Source organism: Gekko japonicus, unplaced genomic scaffold, assembly GCF_001447785.1.
Source record: "Gekko japonicus isolate JY-2015 unplaced genomic scaffold, Gekko_japonicus_V1.1 scaffold339, whole genome shotgun sequence".
Lineage (NCBI taxonomy): Eukaryota > Metazoa > Chordata > Lepidosauria > Squamata > Gekkonidae > Gekko > Gekko japonicus.
The window spans coordinates 1,255,423-1,268,335 of record NW_015169182.1 but is presented as its reverse complement, the minus strand read 5'-3'; the positions used below and the strand labels follow the sequence as shown (position 1 = coordinate 1,268,335).

General features: G+C 43.2%; 1 protein-coding gene across 1 annotated transcript in view; it reads left to right on the top strand.

Moving 5' to 3' along the window:
* MRPS5 (mitochondrial ribosomal protein S5) overlaps positions 1–12,913 on the top strand; it is a 50,036-nt gene that overhangs the window by 4,992 nt on the left and 32,131 nt on the right. The window contains exons 2-4 of the mRNA XM_015416139.1: positions 454–576; positions 3,774–4,007; positions 7,960–7,994. Of these exons, the coding sequence (XP_015271625.1) occupies positions 454–576; positions 3,774–4,007; positions 7,960–7,994 (392 nt within the window). The remainder of the gene's footprint in view (positions 1–453; positions 577–3,773; positions 4,008–7,959; positions 7,995–12,913) is intronic.

Below are 12,913 nucleotides of genomic sequence, written 5' to 3'. Positions count from 1 at the left end.
TAGAACTGCTGTGGAAGGGGTGTTGGTGCTCAGCAGTCGCTCACCTACTCCACTGCAGTCTGTTTTTCTGACCATGTTGCCGTACACGTTTTGATCATATTTACCAGGCATTCTGCTAGTAAGGATGATGATCTCTGCTCAGAGTTATTGCAGAGATTAATGGGACTGAATGCGTGTGTACACACACACACACATATGTACTCTGCTCTCTATCAAGAGCCCTGGGAATAGGTCAGGCTGCAAATAAGCTTGGGAACCTGGCTTTGATCTTGTAAACATCATCATCGCAAAACAAATGAAATACAAACTTGCCTTGGTGACACTCTGACACCTTCTCGAGACACAGTTGGGTTGAGAAACCTCAGATTAAATGACATCTGAACATGTCATTAACTGTTGTTAATATGTATCATCATTCAGGATGAATTATGCATGAAATCTGTTTTATTGCAGTGACAGCTGACGAACTCTGGAAAGGAGTTTTGGCAGAGACTACGAGTGGAAGGAAAGGAAGAGGGAAGAGGACCAAGAAAAAGCTGAAAAGGGATCTTAACAGAGGCCAGACAATTGGCGAAGGTAAATGAATGAAATGGGAGAAAGTTCAGGAAATGCTTTCTTTGTAGAATGTATAGTGATGATCTCACTGCTAGCAGTCTTGCTTACCATCTTTTCCTAAGTCTTGAGTCCAGTGGCACCTATAAAACCAACAAAGGTTTATTTAAGGTATGGTCTTTCATGTGCTTGTTCTCCCTTTTTAGTTCCAGAAGAATGTGTACCCTGTACTTCTCACCTTATAACTCTGCAACCAAAAGGGCTCAAGACTTTCATTAAAATGAAAGCTGAGAACTAGTACATTGTTGCATTGTTATAGCAATGTAGCTATTACTAACTTTTTGAAAGCCCCCCAAAACCCTTGGTGGGGGGATGCCCTCTGCAGGGATGAGGTAAGGAAAATAGTACCAATGCAGGAGAGACCTGAAAAAATGGGCACCTTCCTGATTACATCGTGTCCAAAGGTCCTTTGATTGTGATCTTTCCAAAAAGACCATACTAACCAGATTTGGGAAGGAGCACAGCAAAGCAGGGAACAACATGGAAACAGGATGAAGAGGGGATGACATCATACAATGCTTCTAGAAAGAGAGCTGCTCTAAGGAAGCCTAAGTGGAGCAAATCATCCATGCAAAAACAACCCGGAAGTCTTTGGTCTTGGTACAGCACGCTATAGGAGGGAGGGAAGAATGTGTGAACTTGAAGACTCCCTTGGCTCACTTTCATTGTATGGAACCTCTCAGCCAGAATTCGCCCTGCCACAAGAATGACTAAAAGGAAATACAGTTTCTTTTTCACTGACAGTGTTGGCTTTGTAAAGGTACTCTTAGAGAAGTGGCTGGAGAAATAGGAAGAGCATATGGTAAGGACTGTTTAGGGAAGGCTGGGGGGAGGGAGTCTTATCCAGTGGGATTTGGTAGCCAAAAGAGGCATCAGAAAATAGGTTTCCAACATAGGACTGGTGTGGATGGAAAAGCCACCATGTTTTGACACATGATGGAACTGTTTTCTTCACAATTACAAATTGTACAGTTTTGGATTCTTTTGTTCTTAAAGTAGGCGGAGTGGGATTTGGTAGCCAAAACAGGCATCAGAAAATAGGTTTCCAACATAGGACTGGTGTGGATGGAAAAGCCACCATATTTTGACACATGATGGAACTGTTCACAATTACAAACTGTACAATTTTGGATTCTTTTGTTCTTAAAGTAGGCAAGTTTCTACTATCGCAAGTTTAGTCTTCCTAAATTGTCTTGAAGATTGTTATAACTGTTTCCTCCATGAAATAAAGAGCCAGAATAAGTTAGTTCAAATATTGATGCATGCAATTTTTTATGATGACATGATATTATTTTGTTGTAACAAGCATATTGACTTGAAAGTAGATTTGAATGATTTCAGTAGAACTTGCTTTGGTGTAAATGCACAGTGATATTGGGTGCCCATTTTTAGTGATATTGGCCCTGGCTTCAACGTGTTGGAACTCTCTGCAAAATAACATCAGGGCCCTGTGGGACTTAATGCAATTCCGCAGGGCCTGTAAGGCAGAGATGTTCTGCCAGGCATTTGGTTGATGACAGCAACAGTTAACATCATGGCTGGCACCCTACCTGGACCCTTGTTCCTTTTAGAACTTATTCCCCCCTGAACATGTGAAGCACTCATATACCAGATGTATCAGGGAGCTACAACATTTCGCCACTTGCTTTTAATTATTGTATGTTGTTGGACTTGTTTTTTATGCTTTTAGAACTCTTGTGCATCGCCTAGAGCCCCACAATTGTGGCGATAGGTGATTAATAAATGGAAATAAAATAAATGTCACTGTTTCTAGAAAATGCACTGTTCCATAAAATGTACTGATAAGGTAGTGAACAGGTGCATACCAGTCCAGCTGGGCAGTGTCAGGTTTGTATTACAAATGGCATCCACATGGGCTGCGGAAATAGGCTCCTGCCACAGGAATGGCATCCACACACACACACATCATTCCCACACTGTTAGCTGCTGCTGCCCCAAATCCTCTTATCCCTATCTCATCTGCACAAAAGCATAGGTGTGGCACCAATTTCTCCCGGAGCCCCTGCAGCCAAGGAACCCCTTCCTTTCCCATCCCGTTCCCTGTCCAGCCGCACTGTAAAGCTACAGCAGTTTGCTTGGCATGAAAATGGGGACAAGCCCCTCAAAGAACTTGGCAAGGTTGGGTGCTCCATGCCATTTTGAAAGACTTCACTCCCAATAGTGGCAACAGAGAGTGTCCACATGAACACTCCCCTGCAGCTACTCTAAAAAATCCCATTTGAGCCAGATTAAAGCAGGTTTATTTTTAATCCATTTTAAAGGAGAAAGCCCCAGAAGCACCATGAGTCATGCTCAGAATGAACATTTGTGTCAGTTGGACATTCCCTTGATTTCCATGCAGAAGAAAAATCTCTGTGTGGAAGCATCCAAAGTAGTCATGTATGCTCTAGAAGCAATATCAACAGTGCGATCCTAAGAACGCTTTGCTCAGAGTAAGCCCCATTGAATAGATGTGAGTCACGATTCTGAGTAAACCTGCTCTCTAAATGTGCATTTCTGAATTTTTGGTTCCTTATCTGCTACTTTTGGCTGTCAAGAGAAAGTTTTGAGATATTTATACAACATGTAAAATTAGCATTGCATCTTTAAAAAAAAACCAAACACCTGAAGACAAGTCAAATAGACACGCTAGATTAGGTTCAAAGCAATTTGCATTGGGAAATTTTCCGGAAATTTTTTCAGTTCTAAATGTTGCAGATAACCCACATTGCTGAATATGCTTGATACTGAACATGTTTCATTAACTATCGGATCCCATGTTCTGCTTCAGCTAGGGCAGAGTATGCTAAAGAAGCATACAGTCACTCAGTCAGAGCCAGGCAGCCTGCCCTGCTTGCCTTTAGTTAAAGCCTCTGGCTGTTTCCCCAGGGCTCTGTGCACCAGGACGAGTCGTACCCCTCTGATGGTGGCTTCTGTCTGCATAGTCTTGCCCATCCTGAGCTTTGTGCTTTGTCAGACTAGAGGGAGATGGAATATTGGGAATGATCGCCATGGACATTCTTCAGCTAAGTTTCACCTTATTTTTTTTCTGAGATTTAACCTCAGGATGTCCATTGGACTGCTTCAGCCTGATCACCATTTCAACTGTACTCTAAATTGCATCATACCTGACTGGCATTCTCATGTTCTCGTGTCTTCAGGACGTTCAGGTTTCCTTTGGCCTGGCCTCAATGCTCCTGTGCTAAAAGGTGGAACAATCCAGACAATTGGACGGCGAGGTGAAGAAGAGCGGGAGAAGATGCAGTTGGAAATCATCCGTCAGCGGGATGAGTGGGCGAAGAGGAAAAAAACGAAGGTGAAGAAGGAGAGGGGATGGACTGGACGTTCCTGGGGAGGTGTCAGCCTAGGGCCTCCTGACCCGGGTCCTAATGGAGGTAAGATAACTGGGAAAAGGAGTCCTTGGTTTCACAAAGATATTTAATGTAGGGTTAATATGAACATAGGAAGCTGCTGTATAATAACTTGGATCACTGTTCCATTTATCTCCATTTTATCTGCTCTGGCTGGCAGTGAGTCACAAAGGAACAAGGTCTTAACTCAGCACGGTAATCTGCAGATGCTAGGAACTGACCCCTGGGACTTATCTGCACGTAAAAATGAGCTCTACCACTAAGCTACCATCCTCTTGGTTCACAGAAGGCATTCCCATTGTTTTAAGAGCAGTGTGTGTAACGTGGCAGGCTGCTGCTGTGTTTAACATCGCCTGTGAGTTTGCCATTGTATCACACCGGCCCCCAGAATGCTTTCCTTGCAGTGTTTGCCACATCTGTTATGATCCCAGCAACTTGAGAGAGCAAAATTTCACCCCCTTCAGTGTCGGGTTTGCAATTCTTCCCACTTGGAGTGTAAATGATATGACCGTGAGGGCTCTTTCCCCAGCATTCAGAAGCCCGTGAAAACTGTTGCCTGGAAGGAGTTGCCTGCCCTTTGCACTAAAGGCTGTCCTTGTGGCTGCTGTACATGTGCTAGGCCTGGCCTGGCCTACAGTACCAGGGGAGGGAAATGAAAGTCTAGTTGACCCCCACAGTATTTTTCTGGAAGAGCGCAGGATCTCATGAGTCCTGTATCTACTGTATTATCGGAGGGCCCAGAGTTAGGTACTTTCATGGCTGGCCTTTGCTCTGTCTGCCTCCGAGGCTCTTAGTTCCTGACTCTCTGCCTTCCTGCCACCAAGTGTTACCTTGCTTTCAGCATGCCAGTGTTTGCCAAAAGCAGCAATCCATAATAAAGCCATAATTAATGTTGCATAAGTCCACCGTACTTGGGAGTGGAGGTATTAAAGTTCACAATTCTTAAACTGGGAAGAACAGAGCCGCCGCCACCACCCCCACCACCCCACACACACACTCAGCTGTGCCTCATGATTGCTTTGCAGTGATGGACTAGCCAAATACTGAATGTTCTTAATGTTTTTGGTTTCATACAATACAGACTGTTTCCTTAAGCTTTGAGAAATGCTGCAATAGATGGCATATGACTGACTGCCAAGGTATTTTTTTCCCTTCCTGGCAGCCCATTAAACTGTGATGCAGAGCAAGAAGGGCTGTTATGCTGAGGTGCTCTGACTGATTTCAAACATTTTTATGTTCTGTTCCCCCCGTAGCTGCACAGAAACATACAGCATTAAATAAGTGTCATGCTTGTTTGCAGTGATTCAGACAAAGAATCAAACAGTTCAGATATTTTGTCATTCAAATGATTCCATTCTAAAATATACTCTATTATTGTATAGACAAGTGAGCCATTTATAGCCTGGCTGCTCCTGTTAGTGCTGAAAGATTCTCTGATCTATGCATGATTGCTCAGCCAGCTCGCAGTATGCGGGCATGCAAGAAGTCAGATGAAAATTTAGCCCAAAGCTTCCTCTTCTGTACATAATCTGGTGCACCATCTAATCGCTGCCCATTTTAAAGCATTTTAAACCTTTTCTGGGGAAAGAAAGAAGCAAAAGATCAGTATCTGCATTTGGAGTGGCCTTTGTACTTCTCTTTGGGTTTCACCTCTTCCTTTCTTCTATTGTCCCTGCTCTCTGTCTTCCCTGCTACCACTATTTGAAATTTACATTAGAAGGTCTTTGGATAGGGGCTTGTCTTTGTTTGGGGGGTTATGTAATTTTTGGGCATTTGGTTTTTGTTGTTAAGAACATAAGAGAAGCCAATGTTGGATCCGACCAATGGCTCATCCAATCTAACCCTCTCCCAGACAGTGGCCAAAAATACCAGGTGCCATCAGGAGGTCCATCACTGGGGCCAGGACACTAGAAGCCCTCCCACCGTTGCCCCCCCCCCCCCAGCACCAAGACTACAGAGCATCACTTGCCCCAGACTGAGAGTTCCTATCTATACCCTGTGGCTAATAGCCACTGATGGCCTTCTGCTCCATATGTTTATCTAATTCCCTCTTGAAGCTGTCTATGCTTGTAGCCACCGCCACCTCCTGTGGCAGTGAATTCCATGTGTTAATCATTCTTTGGGTGAAGAAGTACTTCCTTTTATCCGTTCTAACCCGACTGCTCAGCAATTTCATTGAGTGCCCACGAGTTCTTGTATTGTGAGAAAGGGAGAAAAGTACTTCTTTATTCTTTATTCTGAATCAGAGGAATGGATGTTGGAGAGAGACCCATATTTTGGTCTCTGCTGAACAGCTGCAAAATTGTGGGTAGGATCTGATTTGAAGAGGAGAAACTGTGTGGGGGGGTTACTTTAAGCCCTTACCTGCCCATTGCTTTTCAGCTTCAAGTGTTTATTTGCTGTGTTAGAAAAAGGAGGAGCCAGGCAGTGGGGTTACGCCACCCACCCTTTTCCTTCAGACTATGCCCCCAACACACACACTGCCACTTTACAGTAGTTTGACAGAGACTCAGGTTCCCAGGTCTACACAAAGATGACTTTCTGGCAAAGAAAGCTTTCTTTTTTCTTGCTGCTAGAAAATTGCCATTTGGATGATAAAACGTACCCTGATCTTAGCGCAGGGATAGGTGACATTAGGGCTCTCTGCCAGCTGAGGCGAGTTGCATGCAGCACCCTTTGCTGTAGCACTGCTGAGCAAGTCACACAACAATGGCCACCTGCCTGCCCAGCCTGGGCAAGTTTCATGGCAATGCTGCTGCATGGAGCGCCTAGCAGGGTAGGTGAGGTAGGGGCACAGCTCACCCAGTGCCCACACTCCCTCCTTATATAGAAACAGTTTGGTTATGCCTGCAGTCCCTCTTTCATCATGCCGAGAGGTTGTTTGGTTAGGACTGAATGCATTATGTGTTTGGACTACAAATAAGTGAAATTACAAGTTGTGAATCTGTGGGTGGTGGGCATCTACTATAAATAGGTACTGTATCTATACAGCTGTCACAAGTAAGGTGGTATTATCTGGGGGGGGGCTTCAAGTCACCTCTCCTTCTTTGGTACCAGTGCAGAGATGTTCACGTGATTATTAAATTTTCATAACATTTCACAATATTTATATTTCAGAGAAGATGGAGGATGTTTTCAAGTTTAGTGCTGAATCCATTTAAGTTCTCTTGGTTATGGTTTAAGTTCTGTGGGTTAAAGTATTTCCAGGGTTTTTTTAAGGTATTCTCAGGACTCCGATTGCAAACGTAGAATCCTTCCTAAGCCCTCCTGATTTCTAGGGAATTAATTTTCGTACTGATATACTTAGAATCCTGGCATAAGGCAAATTTTAAAATGATGCAGCCCCATGGAAAGCACATTTCTGTAGGTTTTTCACGTGGCCTCGCTCTCACAGCAGTAGAACACTAGCAGCACACTCACCAGATAGTCGGCAGATCTTGCTGAGGCTTCATGTGAGTAGCTCGGCACATGTAGAAAAGCATCGCTTAAACGAAAGAGCAGCTGCATGGAACCCCTGTAAAGGTACATGTTCTCCATGCACCTGCTTCCTGTTTTGACTGGGCTCAAATGAGGCAAACCTTTTGTTTATTTGAGGATCTGTATGCCACCTCTCAGTAAGAGCTCCTGAAAGCAGCTCACAACAGTATTACAAAACAATAACCAGTAACAGACTCAGTCAGCAATCAAAAGACACAGAAGTGAAGTAGCGACCAACTTTAAAGCAGCACAGAGGGTTGACTGCAGAAGTTCTGTACATAAAAAACTGAGTTGAAATTGTTGTAGGTGGGCCAGGCAGTGACTGTGAAATTATAAGGTATAAAATCCATAACAGGATACTGAAATAGCCCACTAAAAGGTGGGGGAGCCTTAGTGAAAAGCCTGAGCAAATAGGTGTTGGGTGCACCTAGAATGCTTTCAGGTGAGAAGGTACATACCTGAGTTGTGCCTCCCTGATGCATCTCTTTTTATCCCACAGAAACATATGAAGACTTTGACTCCAGAGTGATTGAGGTGAGTGTTGCAAAAACTCTCCTGGGATGTCAAGTGTCAAAGGCAATGCTCAGCATCCGCCCCTTGGGACCAAGAGAAATCTGAAAGAGGCTTGCATTTCAACTGTGCAGTGAAATGGGCTCTGGTTTGAATTGCGACATTGTTTTCCCCACTGTGAAGGAGTGTCTGATTCCGATGGAACTGTGGATGAGGTTGAAAGGCAAAACTCATCCAGTGTTTGGGGTTTTTTAAGTTAAAAGATTTACTTTAGAAAACATTTATGTCAGTGTAGCCAAAGACATGAAGTATTTTATTGGCTTTACCTCTTTGAAAGGGATAGAGAAGAGAGAGCGCAATAAGAGTTAATTTCCTAAGCGCTTTTAATAATTTCTTCTATCTCAGTAACAAAGTTCTGCTTCTGAAGAATTTTGTCCCTCTCCCTGCTCTGCAGAAGACAGTTGGGAGGTGATTAAGCAGTTCTTCGTCTCGATACCTTTGTGCCAGGTTGTCATGGCTGTTTTGCATCTGCTTTGTGTGCTGAAGGCCCAAGGCTGCAGCCATGGCACATCCAGTTGTTCAGGGATCCCAGGTAACAGATGCTGAGAAAGGACCTAAGTACCTTTCTCAGTCTGTCACCCTGGAGAACTGCTGCTAGACACGGCATGGAAGACTGAACTTGACAAACCAGTAGTCTGACTTGATATAAAATAGCTTCATCTGTCTCACCTGTCTGTTGCAGTTTTTCCTATGGAGCCCTGTAAGATAGGAATACAGTCTCTTCCATTTGACACATTTGTGAAATCTCTAGCTTGAGTTTCCCCTGAAGAGCTTATCTTTTGGCATTCCGAGTCTGTCCTCGATCCCTCTCACTTTTCTCTTCACACGAATTTTCTGCGTCCCCAGAGCTTGCAGCCTCTTTGAGCTTTTCACTCTGTCATTGTTCTTCATAGCACAATTTTTTTTCTTTATAGGCCATGGCTTTCTTAAACTAGCAATTTTACGAAAACAGAGGTCCTTTTCTAAAGTTTACATCTCACCCTAAAGGCGCCAAAGGAATACTGGCCTCCTTTTTTGTGACAGTTGACTAGCTTCTTTGAACCCTGGTCACACCCACACACTTTTCCCTCTTGGTGTTCTCCTCTCCCCCTCCCTAGAAAAAAATTGAGGGGGGGTGTTGAGGGGGGGAAATGGAGGGATGGGGAATAGTTGAAATATTGTCAATACTTAATGCCTTATCTTACTCCTTTAGGAACGTCAAAGGTATTATGTATCACTCAGAACATAAAATCTCATTTTTTATATTTACAAATTTTTAGAAGTATAAAAACCCCTTCAAGCAGCAGTTGCAAATATATTCTGTGGCTTATTTCAGATACTGTGCAAAACTATGGTTTAGTGAACCTAATTATAGTTAGTGTGATACTTTGGTGGTGCCCTCCCAGGCAACACAGAGAGGGAAATGAAAACAGTATCAAGCCAGGATTTGAATGACTGTGAGCTTGAATCCTGGTTTCAAAAATTAACTGTGGTTAGTATCAACTATGGTTTTTGCATCATATCAGAACTGAGCCAGTGCTAGAACAGCAAGCTTCAGCACCCTAATCTCCTTTAAGTATGTCTCAGTTCTTGTCAGCTGCTGAAAACAGAGTTGAAAATAGAATCCATCAACACTGTATTAAACAAAAGAAGTGTTTATTTTCTGGACTTCACAATAATCTCCTCTCCAGATGCTCAGCATTATTCAGAAACAGATTAAACTCATACTGTGAGAAAACACAGATATATTTTTTAAAAAATCTCTGTAACTAAAACAATCATTTTCAACAGAGTCAAAAAGGCTTTGAGAGAAGCATTGGGCACCTGTGGTCTACACACCTTTGTTCATTGCATTGTCACCTTACAATATTGCATATTGTCTTGCGCACCTAATTTCCGAGCATTCGGGAGGGAGTGCTAGGCAGCAAAAAACAGGTTCTGATGTTCTTGCGTTCCTTTGTTCTTAAACAGTATTTTAAACCCTTGCCTTAAAAGCATTTCAACACATTCTAAAGGAGAAAATATGTCATAAGAGACCTCTGCAATTTCTCCACTAAAGAAGTCCAGGGGTAAGAATGGAAGGAGGGGAAGCTCTCGCCTCTCCACCAACTGCAGTACCAGCTGTCTTGAGAACAGAGGTAGCTGGCTAACCAAATGTGATAGCTAACAAAGCTATTACCTGGCAACCAGAGGGCAGCAGTGCCAAGCAGGTGGCATGCAACTGAGCCAGCGTGCTGGTTAATTGAGTTGTCTGATTAACTGTGTGCCAGTTAGCAAAACGTTTATGGCATTTCAGTTTCTTTCCAAGCCTTCAAGTCTCAACCCCACAGACTTTCCCTCCTTGCAGGGCTTTGTGTTCATCCTGAGAGTCTGTTGGGCCTGCAGCTGTCTGGGACTCACACCACCTGGCCTCCCTTTGTGTGTTTTGTGCTTTAAGAGACCCAGGTTCATCTTGCCTGTTCATTGGCTTCTTAAAAAATAGTTGGCAGGCTCTATGCTAATGCTGTCAAGATTTAAGAACTTTCATAGGTGAGGTGAAGAAGAAAAAAACTTAAGAGATCAGTCATTATCTCTGCTTGCATGCCAAAGTATAACACGCAGGGCCAGTTTGTAGATTATGCAGAAGCAATCCTATATTTTGCTTGGGACGTTGGTTGCAATTGTCTAACTAGTGCACGCTATATGTAAATATGTTTGCTGTGTTCCTACATTGCATTTTAGATGTAGACATAAACATCTCAGCCATACTCTGAGCATGCAGTGTGTGGCCTGTTACTTGTAGCTGGGTTTTTTTGAGGTAGTGATGATTCTTACTGACTATGTCTCGTAAAAGCCTTTCTGTTTTCTTTTAGTTGTTTCTTTGAAATGCATGTTGGGATTTTATGTTTCTGCCTGTTTGGAATTGTATTCTACACATAATTACCTATGTATTGAAGTGAGTAAACTGCTGATTCCAATATTAGAGCATTTCCAGTGTTAATATCAGCTTGGTTTTATTGTTAGTGGGAGAAGGTAGCGATCCTCACTGAATTTGCTTGATAATGCACTGAATCAAAATTCTGTGAAGGTTATTGAAACAGCATCATTGTTTCCCCAAAGCATTTTTTTAACTATTTGTGGGGAGAGCTGATGCAAGAATCGCAATAGCTTTATTGTTGGATCCTAGAGGTAGTTTGAAACCATACTGAACTGTGTGTTCAACACACCTGGGGAAAATTTTGACTGCATTATACCTGGTTCATGGTTTTTTGATCCTGGTTCATGATCCTGTTTTTTGAGGGTCACGAAACTGCAGAGGAAATCGGGCGAAGCCACGGGTCAAATACATACATACATACACATTCAATTTATATACCGCTCCTTCCCGAGGGCTTGGAGCGGTTTACAGAGACATTTTAAACCTAGCTAGGGCCATAGTGCAAGGGTGTGTGTGTGAAATGCCTACCAGGCACCCAAGCAGCGTTCTTCTCTCTTTTTTGTGTTGTTCTTTCGGCTCTTATTCCACGGTGGGTTCTTTCTATTTCGATGGAGTCGGCGCTGGAGTCTCGGCGAAGTTCTTCCTCCCACAGCGACTCCTTCTGGGTTGATTCCCACGGCACACGGCTATGAGACAGTTGCAGCGCTGGTCTCCGTCCTATTGGCTCCGACCGCACCGCGTCGTCTCGTCGCCGTGTCTCCTGAGCCAATCACCGCCTGAGTCGCTCATCGTCGGTTGCAGCCCCACGGCTTCGGGTGTGAAATTAACCAATAGTATCGGGGCAAACGGCGGTGCAACATCTAGGCAGCTCTAGTGCGAAATCAGCCACTGTGTGGCCGAGCAGAAAAATTACTATATCTCAAGACCAGGACAATAACATTTCTAACCCAGCGTACTTAACTTTCACCATGAAAGCTTTATTTGGGCAGATGTTTGTGCTACTATAAAGTGTACACGTGAAGGATAACCTTGTTTGCCTCAAGTCTAACTAAGATGCTCATGCATACTGCTAATTATGATCAGTACAATTGTCTGAAACAAATACTGTATTAGTACACTGGTCCATTTAGTCCTGTACTGCATACTCTAACTAACAATGGACCTCCAGTGTCTTAACTGCCAGCCCAGCTACCTGAAATCCTTTAACTAGAGATGTCAAGGACTGAGGCCTTCATTGGTGCAAAGTTTACACTCAACCATTGGGTTACGTAGCAGATCTACAGCCTGAGGAGGAGGTGATACGGACCATACATAGAGAAGAAGCACAGACATTAGTGAAACCAAACACAGGATTTTTATCGAAGTTCAAGACTCTGTCGGTGATCATGAGGCCTAGGAAACTTTAGAGATGAATAAGAGCTTCCAAGAGAGTTTGTGATGAGCTAATCCTACATTCTTATAGCTCATAATTTTGGGAAAGCCTCCAGCCAAACAGTGGAAGCAGAGCGTCAAAGATGGTGCTATTTAGAGTTGCTGCTTCTTTAGGAGTGGAGGCTTCAACAGAAAGATAAAAAGAACCAAGGCCAAGAACTTTGTGTTAAGTCCATAATGCCGCAGGCAACTAAACAAGCTACTAATTTTTTTCTAAAGGTTTTAGAACAGCAAAAAACTCACAGCAGTGCTGACCCAGCTACTCAAGAAGATGCTTTATTGCAAATCTGCTTTAGCATTTGAAGTACTTTGAAGTACTTTCAGATCTAATTACCTATGATGGACAATGATATTTCCTTTTTTTTTAAAGTGTGTACTTAAAGCTTTATTGCAGCTTTAAAACTGACATTTATTTGCCATCTTTAAAATGTTTCAATTTGACTCTAGTTTAATTGAGCAAGAACAGGTAATTTTTATAGTATGTTAGCTGTAGACTCTGCTCGCAATCCAGTGAAAGTCGGTTGTACTTAAAGTCCTGGTGAAATTAGTGGAAAGT